General features: G+C 51.0%; 6 protein-coding genes across 6 annotated transcripts; 3 read left to right on the plus strand and 3 right to left on the minus strand.

Moving 5' to 3' along the window:
• Positions 1 to 331: 331 nt before the first annotated feature.
• Positions 332 to 6,231, minus strand: HO133_000667 (uncharacterized protein; the record flags this gene model as incomplete). The annotated part of the gene is made up of 3 exons (XM_037291604.1): positions 332 to 632; positions 709 to 6,096; positions 6,221 to 6,231. The coding sequence occupies 3 exons, from the start codon at positions 6,229 to 6,231 to the stop codon at positions 332 to 334; spliced, it is 5,700 nt and encodes a 1,899-aa protein (XP_037151966.1).
• A 1,394-nt stretch (positions 6,232 to 7,625) lies between these two features.
• Positions 7,626 to 10,936, plus strand: HO133_000668 (uncharacterized protein; the record flags this gene model as incomplete). The annotated part of the gene is made up of 3 exons (XM_037291605.1): positions 7,626 to 8,529; positions 8,579 to 8,676; positions 8,726 to 10,936. The coding sequence occupies 3 exons, from the start codon at positions 7,626 to 7,628 to the stop codon at positions 10,934 to 10,936; spliced, it is 3,213 nt and encodes a 1,070-aa protein (XP_037151967.1).
• A 646-nt stretch (positions 10,937 to 11,582) lies between these two features.
• Positions 11,583 to 12,359, minus strand: HO133_000669 (uncharacterized protein; the record flags this gene model as incomplete). Its single annotated transcript, XM_037291606.1, has 1 exon — positions 11,583 to 12,359. The coding sequence occupies one exon, from the start codon at positions 12,357 to 12,359 to the stop codon at positions 11,583 to 11,585; it is 777 nt and encodes a 258-aa protein (XP_037151968.1).
• A 690-nt stretch (positions 12,360 to 13,049) lies between these two features.
• HO133_000670 (uncharacterized protein) lies at positions 13,050 to 13,610 on the plus strand (the record flags this gene model as incomplete). Its single annotated transcript, XM_037291607.1, has 3 exons — positions 13,050 to 13,080; positions 13,133 to 13,229; positions 13,298 to 13,610. The coding sequence occupies 3 exons, from the start codon at positions 13,050 to 13,052 to the stop codon at positions 13,608 to 13,610; spliced, it is 441 nt and encodes a 146-aa protein (XP_037151969.1).
• A 419-nt stretch (positions 13,611 to 14,029) lies between these two features.
• Positions 14,030 to 15,748, plus strand: HO133_000671 (uncharacterized protein; the record flags this gene model as incomplete). The annotated part of the gene is made up of 3 exons (XM_037291608.1): positions 14,030 to 14,595; positions 14,656 to 14,771; positions 14,820 to 15,748. 3 exons carry the CDS (start codon positions 14,030 to 14,032, stop codon positions 15,746 to 15,748), a joined length of 1,611 nt encoding a protein of 536 aa, XP_037151970.1.
• Positions 15,749 to 16,250: 502 nt separating this feature from the next.
• HO133_000672 (uncharacterized protein) lies at positions 16,251 to 18,924 on the minus strand (the record flags this gene model as incomplete). Its single annotated transcript, XM_037291609.1, has 5 exons — positions 16,251 to 16,922; positions 16,974 to 17,104; positions 17,154 to 18,168; positions 18,220 to 18,518; positions 18,888 to 18,924. 5 exons carry the CDS (start codon positions 18,922 to 18,924, stop codon positions 16,251 to 16,253), a joined length of 2,154 nt encoding a protein of 717 aa, XP_037151971.1.
• Positions 18,925 to 19,507: the final 583 nt, after the last annotated feature.

Below are 19,507 nucleotides of genomic sequence, written 5' to 3' on the forward strand. Positions count from 1 at the left end.
TGCACCTGGGATGTGGGGTTAGAAACGTTGGAGTCGGCAAGATTATGGATTCTTCGAGTTGGATGGGAATAGTCCGTCCGCTTCAACTTTCAATTCGACAAGGTGGGATTATCCAACAAGGGTGGCTCTCGGATTAATGGTACCGCTCAGCGGCCAGAAGCCGGCCTGAAATCGCAACGTCAACGCTCAAGATGCTTATAAATGCTCAAAAAGACGCTCATCGCTAATATGCAGCAGGGCCGATGCTTCCTTCCTCTTACCCACGACCCCTTCATCCGCGTAAAATGAGCCATCCACCCCCATAGATGATGAGCAACAGGCTGTGCTCCAATTACATCTTCATCGTCTTCAGGAACCCTCCCAAATCGAACTCTTCCTCATAAGCTCTCTCATCCCACAACTCTCCCAAGTCATCCAGCCAGCCTTTCTTACCCTTCTCCTTGACTTCACCAGTGGTCACATCCACCATGTCTTCTTCTCTACCTTCTGTGTCCTTATTGTCAAGCGTAGTGGCGGGCACCGTCTCGCCGAGATTGAAGAGATCGAGGATCTGGTCCGTTTCCATAGTTGCGAGACCGGCGTTTTGTTGGTTCACCACGGTGGAAGCAACGTCAATTTTGAAGCGCTGAAGACTGTGCAAGACATGTGCGTCAGCTTTTGCACCTTCGATGGAGGAAAAGTGGTCATGAAGATTAGGAAACAACATACTTTAAAATCTTCTCCTCCAATGTGCCCCGCGTGACCAGCCGATACACATTCACGACCTTCTTCTGCCCAATCCTATGCGCACGGTCCATAGCCTGCAGGTCTTTCTGCGGATTCCAGTCATGCTCCACGAAGATGACGGTATCTGCACCAGTCAAATTGAGTCCGAGCCCACCGACGCTGGTAGTCAACAGCAGGCAGTCATAGCTGGGGTCTGTGTTGAATTGATTGACGATATTTTGACGCTTGTTGGCTTCCACGCTGCCATCCAGGCGCAGGTACTGAACGGAGGGGAGAAGAGCGCGCAGGACGTCGTTGGCGACTATATCAAGCATCTCTTTCATTTGGCAGAATATGAGGGCGCGATGGGGAGAGACAAAGTTATTGTTCTCGGCAGGATCAGTGCCGATACCGCAGTCTACCAGCAAGTCGCGCAGAGCTGTAAGCTTGGGGGCGTGGACGACGTCTTTGAGGCTAGAGTTCTGGCGAGCGAGTTGGGATTGTATGGCAGCGTACTGCTTGTGATCTTCTTTCACAACAAGAGATGGTGAGTTGCACAGCTTGCGCATGTATTGTAGAGCCTGGAAGATATGCTGTTTAGCTTCTTTGCTATCGCTGCCGGCTTTGTCAGTGAGGGTCTTGCCCTCCTTCTTAGCAAAGTCTTCGAAGAGCTTCTTCTGTAATTCGGAGAGGTCGCAATAGTAATTTTGGAGAATCTTAGGCGGGAGATCGTCAAGTACTTCCTCTTTCAGGCGTCGAAGGAGAAATGGTAGGACTTGTTTGTGTAGAGCTTCGATGGCAAGAGCCCCGGCTTCTTGTTCTTTGGAGGAAGATTTGCTGAAACGAGATGCGGCTATTGGTTTGGCAAAGCGGTCGAGGAACACCTTTTCCGTACCCAGGAAGCCCGGCATCAGAAAGTCGAAGAGAGACCAAAGTTCGAGGACATTGTTTTGTATTGGGGTTCCGGAAAGAATGAGACGATGGTTGCTGACGAGTCGCTTGACAGCCATGCTAGTCTTTGCCCTTGGATTCTTGATGAGATGGCCCTCATCGAGGACACAGTAATTCCAACTGAATGGCATGAAGACGTCGATGTCGTTCCTACATATATCGTAGGAAGTGATGACTACATCCGTCTTGCCAAGCTGGTCTCTCAATCTGGCCCTGTCCGCGGTGGGCCCGACATAAGCCAGGCAGGACAAGAATGGGGCAAATTGTTGGATCTCTTGCTGCCAATGGCCCGAAAGTGTTGGTGGGCAGATAATGAGAGATGGAAGTCTTCGGACATCCGAAGCTTTAGTCTTCGCATATTCTTCGGCTCGAAGGTGGTGGTCGCTCGCTACAATACACAGTGTCTGCAGTGTCTTTCCAAGGCCCATGTCGTCGCAGAGGATACCATGAAGGTGGTAGCGGTTCAGGAAAGCGAGCCAATTCACACCCTCTTGCTGATATGATCGTAACTCAGCTTTGATGGCCACTGGAAGCTCGAAGGGCTCCACCTTCTTGAAGTCGAGCATTTGCGATATGAACTTGCGTTCTCGATCCCTACCCTTGAGTAATGATTCCGGAAATCCTGGTGGATCTGGTATGCCGGCCTCTAGTGGCACAAGCTTCACTAAAGTGGCAAAGGTAGTAGTTGCAATAAGCCGTACATCGTTGTCAGAATCGCTCATACGGCCCAGCACAGGGACTATGAGGAAGATAACGTAGGGCAAGATGCTGTCTTCCATTACATGAATGAGGTGATATACCAGCTCGATCGCACCCTGTCTGCAATGGAGGTCATCTGAACTGCTGAATGGGAGAACGTGCTCGACCAACATGGTCATGCCTTCGATCCTCAAGACGCTGCATATTGTCGCGAAGCATTTGGCAGCTGCATATCGGAAGACTGAGAGTTGGCTACGCAATGCTTTTGCCACCAGAGGCATCAATTCGATGACGAAAGCGTGAAGATTCGAGTGGACGTTTGGCACCAGAGCGCGTAGTATCGAAAGACCATCGACAACCTCCTGACCAAACTCCGTATTGTCTTCAAGGTCCACTGGTGGGTCGTCGCCGAAGGCTTGACGAAGAGGGTTTTCAATCTTGGACTTTAAAATCGGTGCTTTTTCAAACAGCTGAGTACCAAACAGATTGCACAACTGATCGAGCGCTTCCTTAGTACCGCGCCTAGTGGTCCTTGCGCTTTTAGCTTCTTTTTCGTAGTCAGACGTATTGGCATAATCTTTCCGGTCTTCTTCTTTGTGGAGTGACAAGATGACATCCGACCTTGTGGCGTTGTTGCGAAACTCCGGGGTCTCCGATGTGTCGATGCAGTAGAAGCTCATCAAATTGGCAGTGACCTTATCAGCAGGACCACGCTTTTGTGTAGACGCGTAATGATTAAGGAGAGATGCGATCGAGAAAGCTGATCGTTTTTGCAATTCGATGTTTTCTTCCATCTTGATGCTGTCCATGACACCTTTGATGAGGCCGCTCGGCTTCTTCGGAATCTCTCCGACAGCGATGAGCGCAGACGCAGCAGCGGCTCGGATGCGCATATCTCTTTCTGTTTTGACTTTCTTCGCCTCATCGATTGCTTCAACGGCGGTTGTGCGAGCGTCGTTCAGAATTTGGACTGATGTGATCCGGTGGGCCGGCGTAAGAGCCTTCTTTAATCGGTCAAAATCGGCACCGACACAAGCTTCTGCGTTAGATATGGAGAAGGCAGTTGGGCCAGCCCCGATCTCGCCTTGGACTACAATGGCGAGAGATGGCAGCTTAGCTTGAGATACGTGTCCGTGATCTCGGAAAGCGTTCTGCAATGCCTGGCATTGAGCTCGTACAACCCTCAGGTATGGCAAGACATCGCTGTAGCTTCCAGGTCGTACAGTGTCGAGAACCGACAAAAGTTCTGCATTAAATCTGCCGGTCCTGCCTGAAGAACTCGGGATCTGCCGGGCATGCTCTTCAATGACCAGCCCAGAAAGCATTTGTGTCGTTGAAAACGGCGATCGTAGGCCATCAGAAATGCCGTTCAAGCTTGACTCAGGAGGCGGATGAAGAGCCAACGCCCGTGCGAAGGCTTTGGCTGCGTATATTCTCGATCTGATCAGTGCATCAACACCCACAAGGTCAACATCACCAGAGATCATATGTCCATCGACGTTGTGAGCTGATGATGGGGGCTCCTCCTTCTTCTCAGACCTCTTTCTCCGCTTAGCAGCAGGTTCAACAGCCTGTTGCGAAGCTGCTTTGATCATCTCAGGATTTGGTGGTCCATAAAGCTGCCCGGAAGGCTTCATGAAGTAGCATAGTTCAATCGGTAGTGGGTTTCGAGAGGTGCCAATTGGGTGGAGGGCCAAGATCAAAAAATCGTGCATGTGCTCTAAGAAATCAGAGGTAGCTTCCGAGTCGTCTTTCTCGACAAGAGCTTCCAAAAGCGCGTTCCAGACTTCCAGGGATAGACTAAGTGTCGTTTCATTGCGCTCCACGAGCAGATTCTGATAGACGAGCCTGAGTATTCTTCCACTCACCCAGCCCCTTGTATCCTGACTTCCGATTCGCAGGAAAGTCTGTAAAGCGCGAAGGACGGCAGATCGCACACTAGTAATCGTATGTCTAAGAAAAGGGTACAATCTCGGGACAAGACTGGTGAACGAATGGTCCTCGTCTTTTGCTGCGTTCCCCTGCATTGCAACCAACACCTCTGGAAAACTGCAGAGCTTGGCAAGGAGATCCATTACGAATCCAGTACTCGCGCTGAGGTCGTCTCGAATGTCTGATAGGCAGTCCCAGACGACGTTTATAAGATCATCAAGTGCAGCAGGACGAAGAGCGACGAACTCCTTGGCAATTGGAGTTAGTGTAGCAGCACTGACAGCCCGAACATCATCGTCGCAGTCGGCTAGGCCTTTCATGACTGCTTCTACGACACCATCCATGAGACCGTTGTCTTTCACGAGGAGATCGCTTCGAACTGCCACCAGGTACCGAAGCCCAATCATGCCTCCATGACACACCTCCCATATGCGTGTCGTGAGCTGTAACCCTTTCTGCATGACCATACGGTACAACACTTGATAGACCGAAGTCACCGCCGCGGCTTCCAGATGCGCCATGAGAGCACCAAGGGTCTGTCCGATAGTTTCGCGAATGGGTGCGACGACATTGTCGGAAATGTAGTCCCCGAAGCGATCCAGCATTAGGACAGCGCATAAGCGGCATGCCAAGTCCTCAAGCCATCTGTTGTTGACCTGATCGTTGACAGCCCTACTTCTTCCACGCTCTCGACCGGCACCTCCACCATGGACGCGAATCACTTCACGTAAGCCCATAGCTGCCCCGTGCCGGATCTCCCAGTGGTGGTCGAAGAGATCTACCGTAAGCACCTCGCACAACCGTTCAAATGGCCACTCAAGTCCTTCTTCCTCGGCTTCAGTCTGTAAGACAGATTTCTCAGGAACAATGGAGCCTTTGAAGTCTGAGACAATTTTGGCATCCTCGTCAACGTTAGCGCGAGTCAGTGAGAACATGTCGGTATCGCCGTCAGCGTCCGTTTCCTGTTTGATGCTAGACTTAATTGCGAATGGTTCAGATACGGCTGGCGTAATTGGTGTGTTGTTACTTGGTCGACGAGCTGAAATATCCACCACCCTAACTTTGCTGGCCTGTGATCTGGCATCAAGCTTCTTTTTCCGTTTCAACTGATTCAGCTGACGCTTGCTAAGTCCGGATCCATCCAATGACGTCTGGGCAGGGTCTCCACCGGGTGTGAAGGGACTTGGCGATCGTATCGCCTGATCATCCGAGACCATACTTTCGGAGGTGTCGACTTTGGGCATGGTTGGCAGCACTCGGGTAGCGTATGGATTGATTTCCTCAGCCTTGGGAATGTTCATCTCGCGAAGGATCTTGGAAATCTGATCGTCGACATCTCCGCCAGAAAGCCCTAGCGTGGCGTACGAAGCTCTCCTTTGGAAGTCCAGCCTTGTCGCTGGATCCATGGATGCGACGGCATAGTCTTGCTCTTTGCCTCCACTGCCTAAAAGCTTCTTGCCATTGGTCAAGATTGCTGTGAGGTCAAGCGTCTTCAGCTGTAGTTGGGTTTGGCCCAGAGCGACCAAGGGAAGATGCGAAGGGTCACCCTTAGGCTCATTTTTGATGGAGTCATCCGCTTTGAAGCCATCGTCACCGTCGTCGCCATTAGGGTCGAAGCGACTAGCGTTTTCGACGATGCCGCCAATAGCTTTGGCAGCAGCAGTGCGAGTATCCCAAGATTTGGATTTTAGAAAGGGAAGCACTCGGGTCAAGAGGTTGAATAAATCATCTGGATGCTGCTTCTGGACATCTCCGAGTTGCTGGGCGGCAGTGTTTCTGATCAGTTGGGTAGATCCTGTTTCGAGAAGCCTGAAAGACGCAAAGTTAGCCGAGGTCAGGGGTTTTTATGCAGCCACTCATACGTTACTAGGCGATCTAGTCTGCACGTGATCATTAGTTAAGGATCCAATGAGGAGTTGAGTGGCTGACTCACCTCGAGGTCATAGCTTTATGAATTCTTGGTGATGGATGTTTAGTTGTTGGTCACTGTCGTCCTCACTGTCACTGTCACTGCAACTGTCAATGTGGGGCAGCAGTATTATTGCTTCGAGTGTGCTTGGCGTCGATAAAGAAAGGATTAATGGAACATCTGATGTCAATCTTCTTCTCAACATTATGTAGCCGCATTACTTTACTTTTTGCATTCCAATGAAAATCCCAAGAAAAGCCAAGGCGTCTTGTAGCAAAATGGACGTTGTTTGTGGGATTCAGTGGTTGGATGAGTCGGTAAGGCTGACAAGTCGCTGCTCGCTGCTTCCCGGGCCTGGGATCTCGCGGGGGGGACCTTATTAAGTACCCGCTGTGTGGCATGAATTTGGCGGAACTAAGCGCTTGCGTCGATAGCGCCAAGTGGCTCTAAAAGGAGGAAAGAGAAAAGAGAAAAGAGAAAAGCCAACTGGAAATAGGGGCTGTGTCAATCTTTATCATCAAGGCTGCCATTTATCAAACACCATTCTTACTACAGCAGACACCCGACCTCTCTTCTAACATCAAAATTACCCAATAGAAAGCCTTCACATTTCACCCTTTTCACATAACCCAATGAGCGCTCGATCCTGCACCTTCACTTCTATTGGATACTTCCGGAGTACTCTCTGCGACGTTCGACAACCTCCATGGAACTTACTTCAATCACCCATCCGTCAAGCTTTCTTAGAGTATGCACAGTCCATAGCTACCGTGTTTCAATATAGGGTCGCAGAAACAAAGGCCAGGAGTCAGCGTCGGATTGCTTCAAAGCCTGCACCATACCGTCTCGCCGCCCCCTGTGAATGTCCAGTTGGCTGGGCTAGGAGCGGGTGTTGCAACATTCGAACCAATCTCTTGAGCACTTTGCTGTGTGCGCCCTGTCGCTTTGCTTGATATTTGTTTCTGCTCTGTCGGTGCAAATCGTCGCCCTGGGGATCGTAGAACACGTAGACCAATGGATTAGAGAATCGATCACTCTTCGTCGGTCGAACTATCTCCAAGCAACAACCACAGATTACCTTCGTACTGTACTCATTATGATGATGCTGATGATGATGAACTACTGTACTCATTATGGATTCCAGCTGCTCTCAAGGCGAAAACGGATTTCGAGCCGTGGCAGAGGATTACTGTAGCTCTAGCCCAAATCGCTTGGTGGGATTCCTTGGCGTATCGAGACACAGCCGCGAGTGATTCAACGCTGCCTGCGGCCTCAATCCACCATACCTGGCCTTGTGCTTGAATAGCTTCTTTATGTTCTGTCGTCAAACTGGTCACAAAACCACGGTACACACCCGTCCCAATGACGCTCCGGTAGTAATCATTTCCCTGCGCCAGCACTACGCCTGGCAATCTGCCCTCCCTCCACAATGTCTACGGTCTTTAACCCTCCACCTTTCGCCGCCCCTGTTCGACAGCCTGTATATGCTGCAGCTCCTGCCGCGGTTGTGGTCCCCGCGATACCAAGTGGGACTTTCGTACCTGGCACAAAAGTCCAGGTGGGCGGGCACAGAGTGGTCATAGAGAAGTATCTATCTGAGGGAGGTTTCGCTCATGTCTACCTCGTACGGCTACCAAAACCGGTGGATGGAGATGATGGTGCGGTTCTCAAAAGAGTTGCTGTACCCGACAAGGAGGCTTTGGCCAGTATGCGGACAGAGGTAGAAACAATGAAGAAGCTGAAGGGCCGCCGTCAAATCGTCAACTACATTGATTCTCACGCTTCGCAATTGAAAGGAGGGGGCTATGAAGTGTTTCTACTTATGGAATATTGTAACGGCGGAGGATTGATCGACTTCATGAATACTCGTTTACAGAATCGCCTCACCGAGCCCGAGGTCCTAAAAATCTTCTCAGATGTTGCCCTTGGCGTGGCATGCATGCATTACCTCAAACCGCCCCTCCTACATCGAGATCTGAAGGTCGAAAACGTCCTCATCACAGTTTCCGGCTCCACGCGGCGTTACAAGCTCTGTGATTTCGGGTCAACTGCTCCTCCAAGGCCCGCTGCTACAAGCGCAGTTGAGGGTAGATTGATCGAGGATGACGTGCAGAAAAACACTACGTTGCAATATCGAAGCCCTGAAATGATCGATGTCTACCGGAAGCAGCCCATAGATGAGAAGAGTGATATCTGGGCGCTTGGGGTGTTGTTATACAAGCTCTGCTACTACAAGACACCATTTGAGGAACAGGGGCAGATGGCGATACTCAATGCGAGCTTCAAATTCCCAGGGTATCCGTCATTTTCCGATCAAATAAAGAAGCTGATAGGTACGGGACCTCTTTTTTGTTGCCAAAGGGTACCGCTAATCTGTCCTAGCTCAAATGCTCAGGGAGAATCCGCAACAGCGGCCTAACATATATCAGGCAATACGCGAGGTGTGCCTGATACGAGGCACAGATATCCCAATCAAAGATGTGAGCCTTTCTCTCTCTATCCTGGTAAAATTATTGCTCATTTTTCCAGATATATTCTGGCCGGACGCAGTCAGGTGTTCAACGGAACCAACATCTACCTTGCCCTGAACCAAACCTCACTTCCCCACCTACGGTAGGCGCTTTCAAAGCGCCTCTCGTTGAAGAGAAACAGACCATACCAGACATCACTCCAATGCGCCGTGGAAGGCCCACCAAAGCTGGTGCAGATCACAAGCCTAAACCAAGTCCATCTCCATTAAGAGCTGTCGCGAACGACCCTTTCGTTGCCCTCGACGCGGCTCCAACCACTTTACCTGAATCGCCGGTCCCAGATGACCCTTCAGTACGATTCCCTCCTCTGGACGAGTTCTCATTGCTTCATGACTCCGGAAGCAAATTTGCATTTGATGCTGAAGCAAAGAGCAAGCCTCCAAAAGACATCAGTCAACGCGTGACCGATGCGTTAGCAGACGATGCCTTTGCTCAGCCGAAAGCAAGCACCAAAACTCCCATTCAAACGCCGTCAAAACCTCATGCACATACTCCGAGCCTCGAAGTAAAGCCAAAGCCTACCGTTGATGATATGGCAAAGTCGAAAGCCATTCCGTACCCCAAGCGTCAAGACTCAGCTCCTCAAAGACCTACAATGGTATCAATTGGTACCATGACATCGCCATCTCCACCTTCCCCCACCCTACAGAACACCGCCAATTCCCATCGTCCAATTTTTCGCTTTCCCCCTTCTTCTCCAACCCACCGGTCCTCAAGCCAGCCAAGAGTATCTGATGCACCGGAGTTGGAAGTTACTTCCTTTCAGACTGATGGTGTGGGCCAAAAGCGGCCCAACTTCCTTGGCCATAGATCTAAATCCCAAATCTTGAATGAAGAGTCCTCAAAGGCCTACCAACCCTCACTTGAGGTGAGGCATCGGTCCGCGTACCTTAGTGGTGTAGATGTCACGGTTCAGCGGTCGAAGTCGGCAAATTCGAAAGCGAGACCGTCGAGCGTCCAAACACCGTCAAAGCCAAACCTCTTGCGCAGACTATCTCGGGAGAAATCTAAACTTGAGGAATCAAACCAGGAATCAGTCAATGCTCCACTTCTGACCTCGGCCTTGACAGGAGAAGCGAGTGATGGAGAGGAAGCAGTCAGAATAGACTCCGACGTGGACTTTCTGAAGGCCATGGAAGAGGAAGATGCCTCGAAGCGGAAGGAGAAACGAATTAGCAGCGGATCAAGGCACATAAAGAGGACTAGCATGCCATCAGTATCGCTGTCAGGGACCAAATCCCTCCTCGCTGGCCGATTTGGAGAGGCTTTCCGGCGCTTTGAGACAAACACTGGAGCTCCGGAACAACGAGACTCAAGCCGTTCACCTGTGCGTGGAAATGATCTCACGCCAATCGCAGGCTCTGAGGCAACAGACGGTAGGAGTGATGATGGTAATGCTCTTGAAGAGTCTGAAGAGGTTCCTCCAGAGATGCGGCGAGAACTCGAGCGGCGCCGACTGTCCCAGGAGGAGAAACGGGTCGCTGATGCTGCAGCTGCTTACCGACAACGTCTTGCTGAAGGTGGTGACGATGGCAAACGGCGGCCGGCCGGGTTGAACAACAAGGCTGCTTCTATTCAAAGCAAAGTCCAGTCGCTGCTTGATGAAAGCGGCAGAGCTTCACCATCACCAACAAAGACTGCATCGGGATATGGCCACTTCACGGATTCATCAGACGAGCAGCCAGTTCGGCAAGCTCAGCCCGTCCATCCGCCTCGAACCACCTCTCGTCAGACACCAACGCATCCATCGGATGGCTCAAGTTCCCAAATGCGACCACAATCGAAACCCCTACCTGACATGCCTCCAACCGTTGGCCGACCCAATCTATCCTTGTCGAATCGACCACCGCTCCTCCAGAACCTTCCCCGTCACAGCGCGCCTGCAACCGAACAGCCATTCACCCGCCCTACTGGCCCACCCAAGCCGCAACCGAAACCTCAAATCCTCCGGACGGGCGACAGACCGCCATCACCTGCCAAACCTCCATCTCTCGTCGCCAGGAAACCGCTTCCTTCGCGGCTGCAACAGCAGCAATCACTCCCTGAGACATCGTCGTTGGACGCTGCCGACGATGACTGGGAAACCACTTTCAGTAAACGCTACCCTGACCTGTCCGGCTTGGAAATGGTAGAGACAGAGATAGATGGTGGGGCTGGAGGTACAAGCACGCAAGGCAGTGGGAAGGAGATGAGGGTTAGGGATGTTTAGGCTTTGAGCGTCGTGGTATGGATTTGGATGTATCCAATGTACAGGATAGAGTAAAGTAGCCGTACGTAAGATTACACACACGGTGTATGAACCCGATGAGTGTTGTCTACCGCCGGCATCTTCAACAGTTCACTACTGTTCCTTATCACTGCACCAACGCGCATACTACCGCAAAATCAACCAAAAAGAAACACAAAACATACAATGATGCATCGTCGGACCAACAACCCAGGAATGGGCAGAAAGTTTGGGTATACTGTTGTACTCCCGCCTGATACTATTCTCAATTATCAAGACAGCACGGTAGCCCAACCCCTACGGAAACTCAGGTGAAGAGATTCTATTCCACAGCCCCGTGATCGGCGAGTCAGTGGCCCTTGTTGAAGTATAGACTCTGGAAGATTTTGAGGAAGAGGGATAGGAAATGCCTGATGTGGGTTGTCGTTGTTGTTGATCTAGAAATAGAGACGAACAGGATATGTGTTTGGCTTGACAAACGTACAGGTTCGGAATGCTCGAATTGGCGGAAGACGGGGTCGGTTCCAATAGGATATGATATTTCAAGACGGGTACGCCTCAAGCCAACAGGGTCTTGAAAGCCGCGGGCTCTATTTCCGAACCGCTCACTCGCTGGTTCGGTAGGTCTTCATTCGCGTCCTCGAAGATTGTCCAAACTCGCAAGTGTCTCCAGATCCTCTCCAAACTCCTGGTCCCATGCCTTAGACTCTTGACTTTGCTCTGGTTCTGGAAGCGGCGGGGATTGAGACCATGAAGCTTTCGACTCGGGCTTCTGCCTCGTAAACAACCACCTACTGCCCTTCTTGTGACACTCCCCTGCGATCCATTCCCCCTCTTCCTCCACCCTCATCCATAGAAGTTCCAAATCCTCTCGTTTAGTCACCTCACCGTCCCCCCGTGCACCAAGCAATTCGTACCGCTTTCTCTTTACTCCCCATCCTACGCAAAATCTACCATTCCGAGCCAGTAATCGCGCATACTGCTTCATGACATACCTTAAGTCGTTTTGAGGCAGGCCCGTAAGGACGATTTCTTTCAAGGCTCCGGCAGATCGATCTGGGGCCTGGAATTCCTTCATGGTGCTCCAGATAGTAGATCGGAGAGTAGACAGGAGATCATGCATCAAGTATTCATCGACGTCCCATGCGGACTGTTGGCCTGTAGATACGTCTAGAAAATCGAGTCGTAATGTTCTAAGGTTGGTGAAGTGCTGTACGATCTGCTGCAGCGGCTTCTCGCAGTCCTTGAGAAAATCGTAGTTATTGGTGCCGGGGAGCCGCAGATGGATGTTCGCGGCATGCTTTTGAAAAGCGAGGTTCCAATTGCAGGGGATGGCGGGCGGATGTTCTGCAATCGGGGCAAGAGGTGAAATGCTGTTCTTGACACATCGTTTGCATTCCTCCATGTCACATTTTGACAGCGTATACGGAAAGGTTGTCTAGGATTATGTATACATGAACGTATTGTGACCGTAGAGTAGACGGGGGCCTTCCTTGTAAAAGAGTTTGCAAGTGAAGATCATGTGAGGGTTGACTTGATGTTGGCCTTTTTCTTCGCCTCTAACAAAGTACTTTTGGGCGTTAAGTGGGATGTTGGGATTGAGGATTGGAGCTGGGGATACAAGGATGTGTTGGAGCATCAGAAGCTGGAGTTCCACGGGGAGGCGTTGAAAGGGGAAGGTCGTTGGAGCTTCGAACTCCTGGATGGATACTCCAATGCTGAGACTGTCCATGGCTTCTAATGGTTCTGTTGAGCCTGAGGCCTTTCTGATAGGAGAACTTAACCATCATGAAAGCATGGACGGCAAGAGAGAGAAGAAAGGATGAAGAACGATTGATACTGCGCGAACGAAGAATGCTCTACTACAAGTAAGCGAAAAGAAGAACCATACGTCAAGAGGGAAGGTCAGAACATATAACACCAGGCTTCCAACAATCAAAGTACCTTAAGCTGCGAGAGGTGATCCACATCATGTGACATATCATGAGGATCATCGGATTTGGGGGCTAAGAGCAAAGCCACTAGGTCAAAGCCGTCAACTTATCTCCGGCCTTGGGCATTGTGTAACTCCACTTTCGCTCCTTCTACATTCGACATGGCTCCAATGCCAGAAAATACCGTCGATGGTATGGTCCGACCTATATGTCTCCAGATGACTAGGCTAACAGCATGCTATAGACCGTCTCAGAGACGTGATCCAGAACCTCTTCGAGATCCAATCTGCCGTGCATGGCTACCTTGGTCCCGATACCCAGCAGCAGCTAGTACGCAAAATGTATGCTCTTCCATCGCCTTTCCTCGACCTGGATATTTTTGCTAATTCACCCTTCCGGAAATCTACAGACACCAACTCACCACCTCTCTCTCGACCCTCTCGACCTCGTCCTCCTCCCTGCCTATTGGTCTCCCTCCGGAGATAATAGACTATATCGATCAAGGTCGCAACCCAGACATATACACGAGAGAGCTTGTCGAGGCGGTGCAGAGGAGTAATCAGTATCTGAAGGGGAAGAGTGAGGCGTTTGCGGGCTTCAGGGATATGCTGGCGGAGGAGATTGTCAAAGGGATTCCCGAGTGTAAGGAGGATGTTCAGAGGATATTGGAGGGAAACAAGGCGGTAGTAGGGGAGGTGACGAGGCAAAATGGAGATGTTTAAAAGCTTGTGTCTGCTTGAAGGAAGACAGATATCGGTGTAAACCGCATCTTGACGGTCGAAGTCAAGCTCTCATGAGGCCGCGAATATGCTGCTCAAACTTCAGCCTAGATGGATCGGCCAGGTTCAAAGCTCTGTCTTCGGATGAGTAGTTGAGAAATTCCGGCCGTCAGCCCTTGAAAAGTATGGTTTTGAGCGTTGCACGAGTTTCAACACATCAGAATCCAAATGGGACCGAGCAACGCATGCATGATCCAAGAGGGCTAGACCAGCGTATTGCCTTGAGATTTGGAAGGCGTGAATTTCGAAAGAGCAATTTCCGTATCTGAATGCAAAAGTGTTGAAGAAAATGGATCTATGGACTAGCAGCATTACTCTACAACAACACCGCAAACAATCACGCATCAACCCCAATTACCAAGATGCCCACATATCGAAGCATCACCATCTCCCTCATCTCACAATTTGACATTCTCACGATTCCCGAATATGCACCGCCGACGACGCCCACGGATCCCTTCTCCAATGCACCGACGCTCGTCAATCCAGATCACTCGCTAGTATCTGTGTACATCCCGACGTACCCATCCTCGCAATTCTGGATCTCATACAGCATTTCGCCACCTTATCCACCAAAACTGCTCTACTATTTCAAGCTCTACCTCAACGGTAATTCCGTCGTGAGCTGGGGCTGTGGCGAGGACGATGCCTACCGAGGCAAGACCATGTTCGGTCTCTTTAAGCCGGGTCATAGCTCTGCCCTTGCTAGAGGTACTACTTTACAGCAACGAGTTCTCTGCTTTGGCCCAGACACTGCCGGTCTCCACAATGGTGCTCTGGACAACCTGAGCGATGTCATGGAAATCAAAGTGTTTCGATCGAAGGGTAGGAAGAGGGTTAAGCCAGGTTTCCAAACGATTCAGAGTGTCGGCATTTCCCCGAACATCGACAAGAAAAAGTCTCAGCAGCAAGCAGTAGGTGGCATCAAGTAAGTGGTTCGGTCATTTCCACTGCGGCCAGCCAACTGACGTGGCTACCCATGCAACAGTCTCGTCAATGCAGGAACCCTCTTGGACAATCATCCTCAGCGTTACTACAAGTATGCACTGCTCGATCCTCTCGACGCGCCCTTCGCTACTTTTCGATACTACTACCGCAGCTGGGGTAAGCTGACCTTCTCATTCATTCTCTTCACCGGCTGATATGCAGCAGACCAACTTGAAGCTCTGGGAGTCATATCGCCTCATCCTAGCGAATCTTCATCTATTACCAGCATTGACTCCTCGCCTGCCAGGTCGGAACAGAACCTCGCTACAACCGCAGAACGGCCACTGTCCCCACTAAATAGCAGCAACACGCTTGAATCTTACGTGCCTGTGTCAGCCTCATCAGACAATACTGCTACGAATGGTTCATCACACATGGCCGAAGAGCCCAAGGACAGCAGTACTACCGAAGCAGGAACAGCCACAAATCTGAAAAAGAACAGCAAAGGTACAGACGACGATGTCGAGTCGCAGAGCACGACAAAGTCTCCTGAGGAATCTCCTCTAAAAATCCCTTTCTTCCTCCCACGCCCGCCAACCCCACCTCCCTCGTCCCCACCATCAAAGCTCGCACAACTACCCAACAGCGTCCCTCCCACAACCAGAGATTTCAACACGCTCGCCTCGAAGGAATCTTTCGCTTCTTTAATCCGCAAGCGTCTTCCTGATCCCGACCCATCCGCCTTCCAGCTGACCGACCCTAGCCCGACAGTGGAGCCGCCTAATCCAACGCTACCGAGTCCGGGTAAAGCATCCGGCCTAGGAAAGAGGAGTGGCACCGGCAGCATGGGCGTGTTGATGAGTGTAGTCAATAGTGCAAAAAACAGGCGGCGTCGAGAGGCTGCTGCCGATAGTGTCGCCGGCGAGGAAGAGCCCAGTGAAAGTGAGCGAACCGATGGAGGGACGGGGGAGAGTATCAGTACTGGTTCGGGGAGCGAAGGGAGTGGGAAGGCGAGGGGTACCTCTGCAGGGAAAAAAGATAAGAAGAGCGTGAAAGAGCAGAAGAGGAGGGAAGAGGAGGAGGAGGAGATTGGGAAGCAGCCCCAAGAGAAAAAGAGGGGGGAGAGGAAAAGAAATCTGTGGGAGGAGTTGTGAGCGGGTTTGAAATGTTGCTGGTGTATGATTCTGAGCGTTTGCGACACAATGGAGGTAACGTAGATATGGGAGGTTTCGTGATCGCTGGTATTGCATATGTGGGGGAAGAAGCGAGATGCCGTAAGGATGCTGCATTTGCTGTCAATAGTAAAGCCATGATTCGCTGCTGATGTTGCATTAACGACGTGTAAGACACCGATCAAATAACGTATTCGCTATCACGGAAGCCCTTCCTTCTCGCACTGCTTGCGTTGTGCAAAGACCTGTGAGATACCGGCCAAGCGCCACATTTGTTGGTCAACGGCGCCATGTTTTGTTTTTGATACAAAGATACACGGACAGACTTTTGAAAACCCTACATGTGTACCCTCCCCATCTTGTCCAATCTTGTCGGACATTCGTACCGAAAATTCAGGCTGATGCAAAACATTTTTGTACCCAGCTCCATTCATCATCCAATCTCTTCTTCTTCTTCTTCCTCCAATTTATATCCAAACGACATTTACAATTCTCCAGCCCCCAAGTCCAAAACGAAATCTTCGTCCCACGGGTCCGCGCCCTTGAGCAGACTCTCATCCTCCAGAAAAGCCAACCCGTCCATGGCATTTCCCCCACACGCCTTCCCCAGCGTCAAAAACGCAAAATGGCCCCCAGTCACTGGCCTCGCCATGAAGTGCGCACCCGGAAAGCCACCATCGCCCTCCGTCTCGTGAAGATCCGTGAACGGGCGATCGGTGCTGGTCTCGTTGAGCCACTTGGCTACACTCTCTAGGATCTCGGAACGGACAGATTTTGAGGTGACGGCCGCGGCGAAGAATTCCCAGTCGGTTTTCGTGTAGAGGTGACGACTGTCGAGGGGCAGGCCGTAGCGTTGACGGACGGCGTGGTACCAGTCTGACTGGATTTTGTAGACGTGTTGAGAGACGAAGCCGGTGCTGTTTGAATTTTGTGTGTCGAAGCCAGGTTCTAAGGGCTTTTGGTGATTATGGTGCTCAACGGTGCTTACCGATGAAGAGAGCGATGTTCCCTCGAGGTGGAAGCAGAGTAGGGCGTCGGCGTAGAGATTGTAGAGGGTCGTCCAGGAACCGTACCAGTCGTATGCGAGTTTGGCGTGGCTGCCGTCGCGGGAGATGCCGAATTCTTCCCACTTCGAGACGTAGGTTTCTGAGATGTTCTGGGTTTTTCGTTAGTGACAATCGCCTAGAAGCAACATTCTTGTACGGACCTTGAAATTCTTTGCGTCCTCCTTGTTGTCGATTACGTTGGCAATGCCCTCCATAGCTTTGATGCCAATGATACCCTTGAGAGCTAGATTGGTCTGTAGCTGTAGAGGCCCCGCAAAGTCATCGGTAGAGACTATGAGTCGTTAGCAATAGATCCTCTGCCAGCAACCAAATTGACTTGCGCTGATGATCTGGTTCCAAAGAGAACTCCACAAGGTAGCCGGTCCATTGTTTCCAAAGCCTATAACTCCTGGTGACCCATTTCTGCGCCTGCTTCAGTCCTTTCGTAGAACCGCCCCATGAATCGTCGAGTCCGAAGACGCCCTCTCGCTCCTCTAGATCATTCAACGAGAAAGCGCTGGTTGTGGGGTTAGCATCAAAGCTTTGACTTCCAAGGCTCGCCCAGTGCGAGCCAGCAGCAACATCTGTATCGTAAAAAAGGCTGTTGACGATTGCTAAACCCATGATCAGAATATTTCCACATTCCTCCACCGGCATATACTCATCCCTTCCGTCGGGATGTCCCGTCATGTTTGGAAAGTGGGTTCCAAGATCGTGCAAAGCATATTTATTAGGATATTGGCCGCTAAGTGTGTGCTCGATAATTGGTTCAAGCAAGTATGCCAACCAGCGAGGGTTGGTATACAGAAAGAATGGGAAAGCCGGGAAGATGACGTCGATTGTCTGAGAATTGCCATTGGAGGAAATCTCTTTGAGGAACAGGATTGGGTTGTCAGGAGTCCCAGCGAAGCTTGTTGCACCCATTACCTGCCGCGCGGTCAGGGCAACGATGTCAACGTAATCATCTGCTCCAGATACGTAGGCGTCTTTAGCAAGCTGCGTGGAGTAGTTGCTAGCAAGCGTCGCAGCATTGTGAAAGTCTAGGTAATGGAAAGCCAACAGAGACTCGACTGAAGAGAACCAAGAAGCCCAAAGCGGTCTCATAAAGGTCAGACCGCGCTCTGCGGCAAACTGGACGACTGGGTCCTGAATGTGTGCAATAGTGAACATGACGCTGTCGACACTGTGAGTGGACGATGCTGACGAAGAGTTCAGGCTGAAAGACTTGGCGAACGCAAAGACAGGCTCCTCTTCCATGATGCCGCGGAAGTCTTCGTCAATAGCGTTTTGAAGGGTACCAGTCCGCGCGAATCGCGGACGGATGAGTCCTGAGGTCCCAGACTCGTGACGGACATCCTAGCAGCGTCAGTCTGAGGACATCCGGTAATGGGCTCTGGGAGGACCTACGGACGGAGCGGAGAAATGCAAGGTACCCCATTCGGCTTGGTCTCTAATTTCTGAAAACAACTGCTCTGTCTCTCTTCTGATTTTCCAGGTCTTCAACGCTTTGTCGCCTCCGAGTTGCTGCTGATCAAAGTCCCAGACAATTCGGCTTCCTCTGTCCCCACTCGCCCACTGACCATTGATGTCGACGTAGATATCAACATTGAATCCACCCGAGACATATACTGTCATGTAGGAAGCTGGAATCGATTGGCGGAGGGTCGAAGTTGGGGTGATGGGCGAAAGAAAGGAGATGACGACCTCTAGAGGCTTAGTTGATTTGTGAGACCGAGGAGCGGGAATTCGATATGTCAGATTAGTCGTCGAGGCGTCGAAGGTGGTGCCGAGGTAGCTGCAGAAGGAGACGTTGAATCTAAGATAGAGATATAAGCAATTCTGTCCGTGACTCCACGGCGTTCGATCGTCTCACCCATTGTCCTTTCGAAGAAGTAGGGAATCGTGGGGTCTTCCCAAGAGAGGGTATACATCTCCACTGTCAGGAACAGCAGCCAGCACCCCAAACCCAATCTATGTAAACGCAGACGTCAGCTTTATTGTAAAAGCGCTCCCGGGACTTCGGCATTCCATGGACGGCGCAAAATGATTGGCCCGGCTGAGCTGAGGATACGTACCTCTTCTCCAGTCCAAAACATTGGCCATTTGTTCCATGGTGTTTCTCTCACGTCGCCCAGCCACGTACTCAAATACGGGTTCCTGACGACCAACGGCACGACTGGTGGAGTGAGTTTGGAAGCTCCCACAGGGAGACTCAGCAGCGCCGAACCAGCGGCAATTGTAGTGAGAAGCCAATGCATTGAATGTTAATCGACGATATGACAAGATAACTCAGCAACGGTGTTAGATTCAGAGATTGTAGATCAAAGCGCAGAATTAGTATGTAGAGGTGCTGTTTTGTCAGGACATCCGGATCAGCGCTGCAAAATGCGGGGAAGCATGGCCAGCGGCATAATTTAGTGCATAATTGATGCAGGGGAATCTTCTCCGGCGCTTCTCCGGCCAACGACATGCCATTCCAAAACCCTGGAACTGTGGTATAAATAGATAAGGAGAGCGTATTCCCAAGGTCTCCCACTGGAATATCGATGGACATTGTGTTCACGGACGGGGTGTATTCTTTGCACATCCAGAGGATCTGACTCGAACAATTTGCTAGATTTTGTACGAAGACGAGCCCAGTGGAGCACCAAGCAGTCTGATCAATTTCTGTTGGGTTTTTGAGTATCCTGGGGAT

This window comes from Letharia lupina (assembly GCF_014066315.1).
Source record: "Letharia lupina isolate WasteWater1 chromosome Unknown contig_11, whole genome shotgun sequence".
NCBI classification, from domain to species: Eukaryota; Fungi; Ascomycota; class Lecanoromycetes; order Lecanorales; family Parmeliaceae; genus Letharia; species Letharia lupina.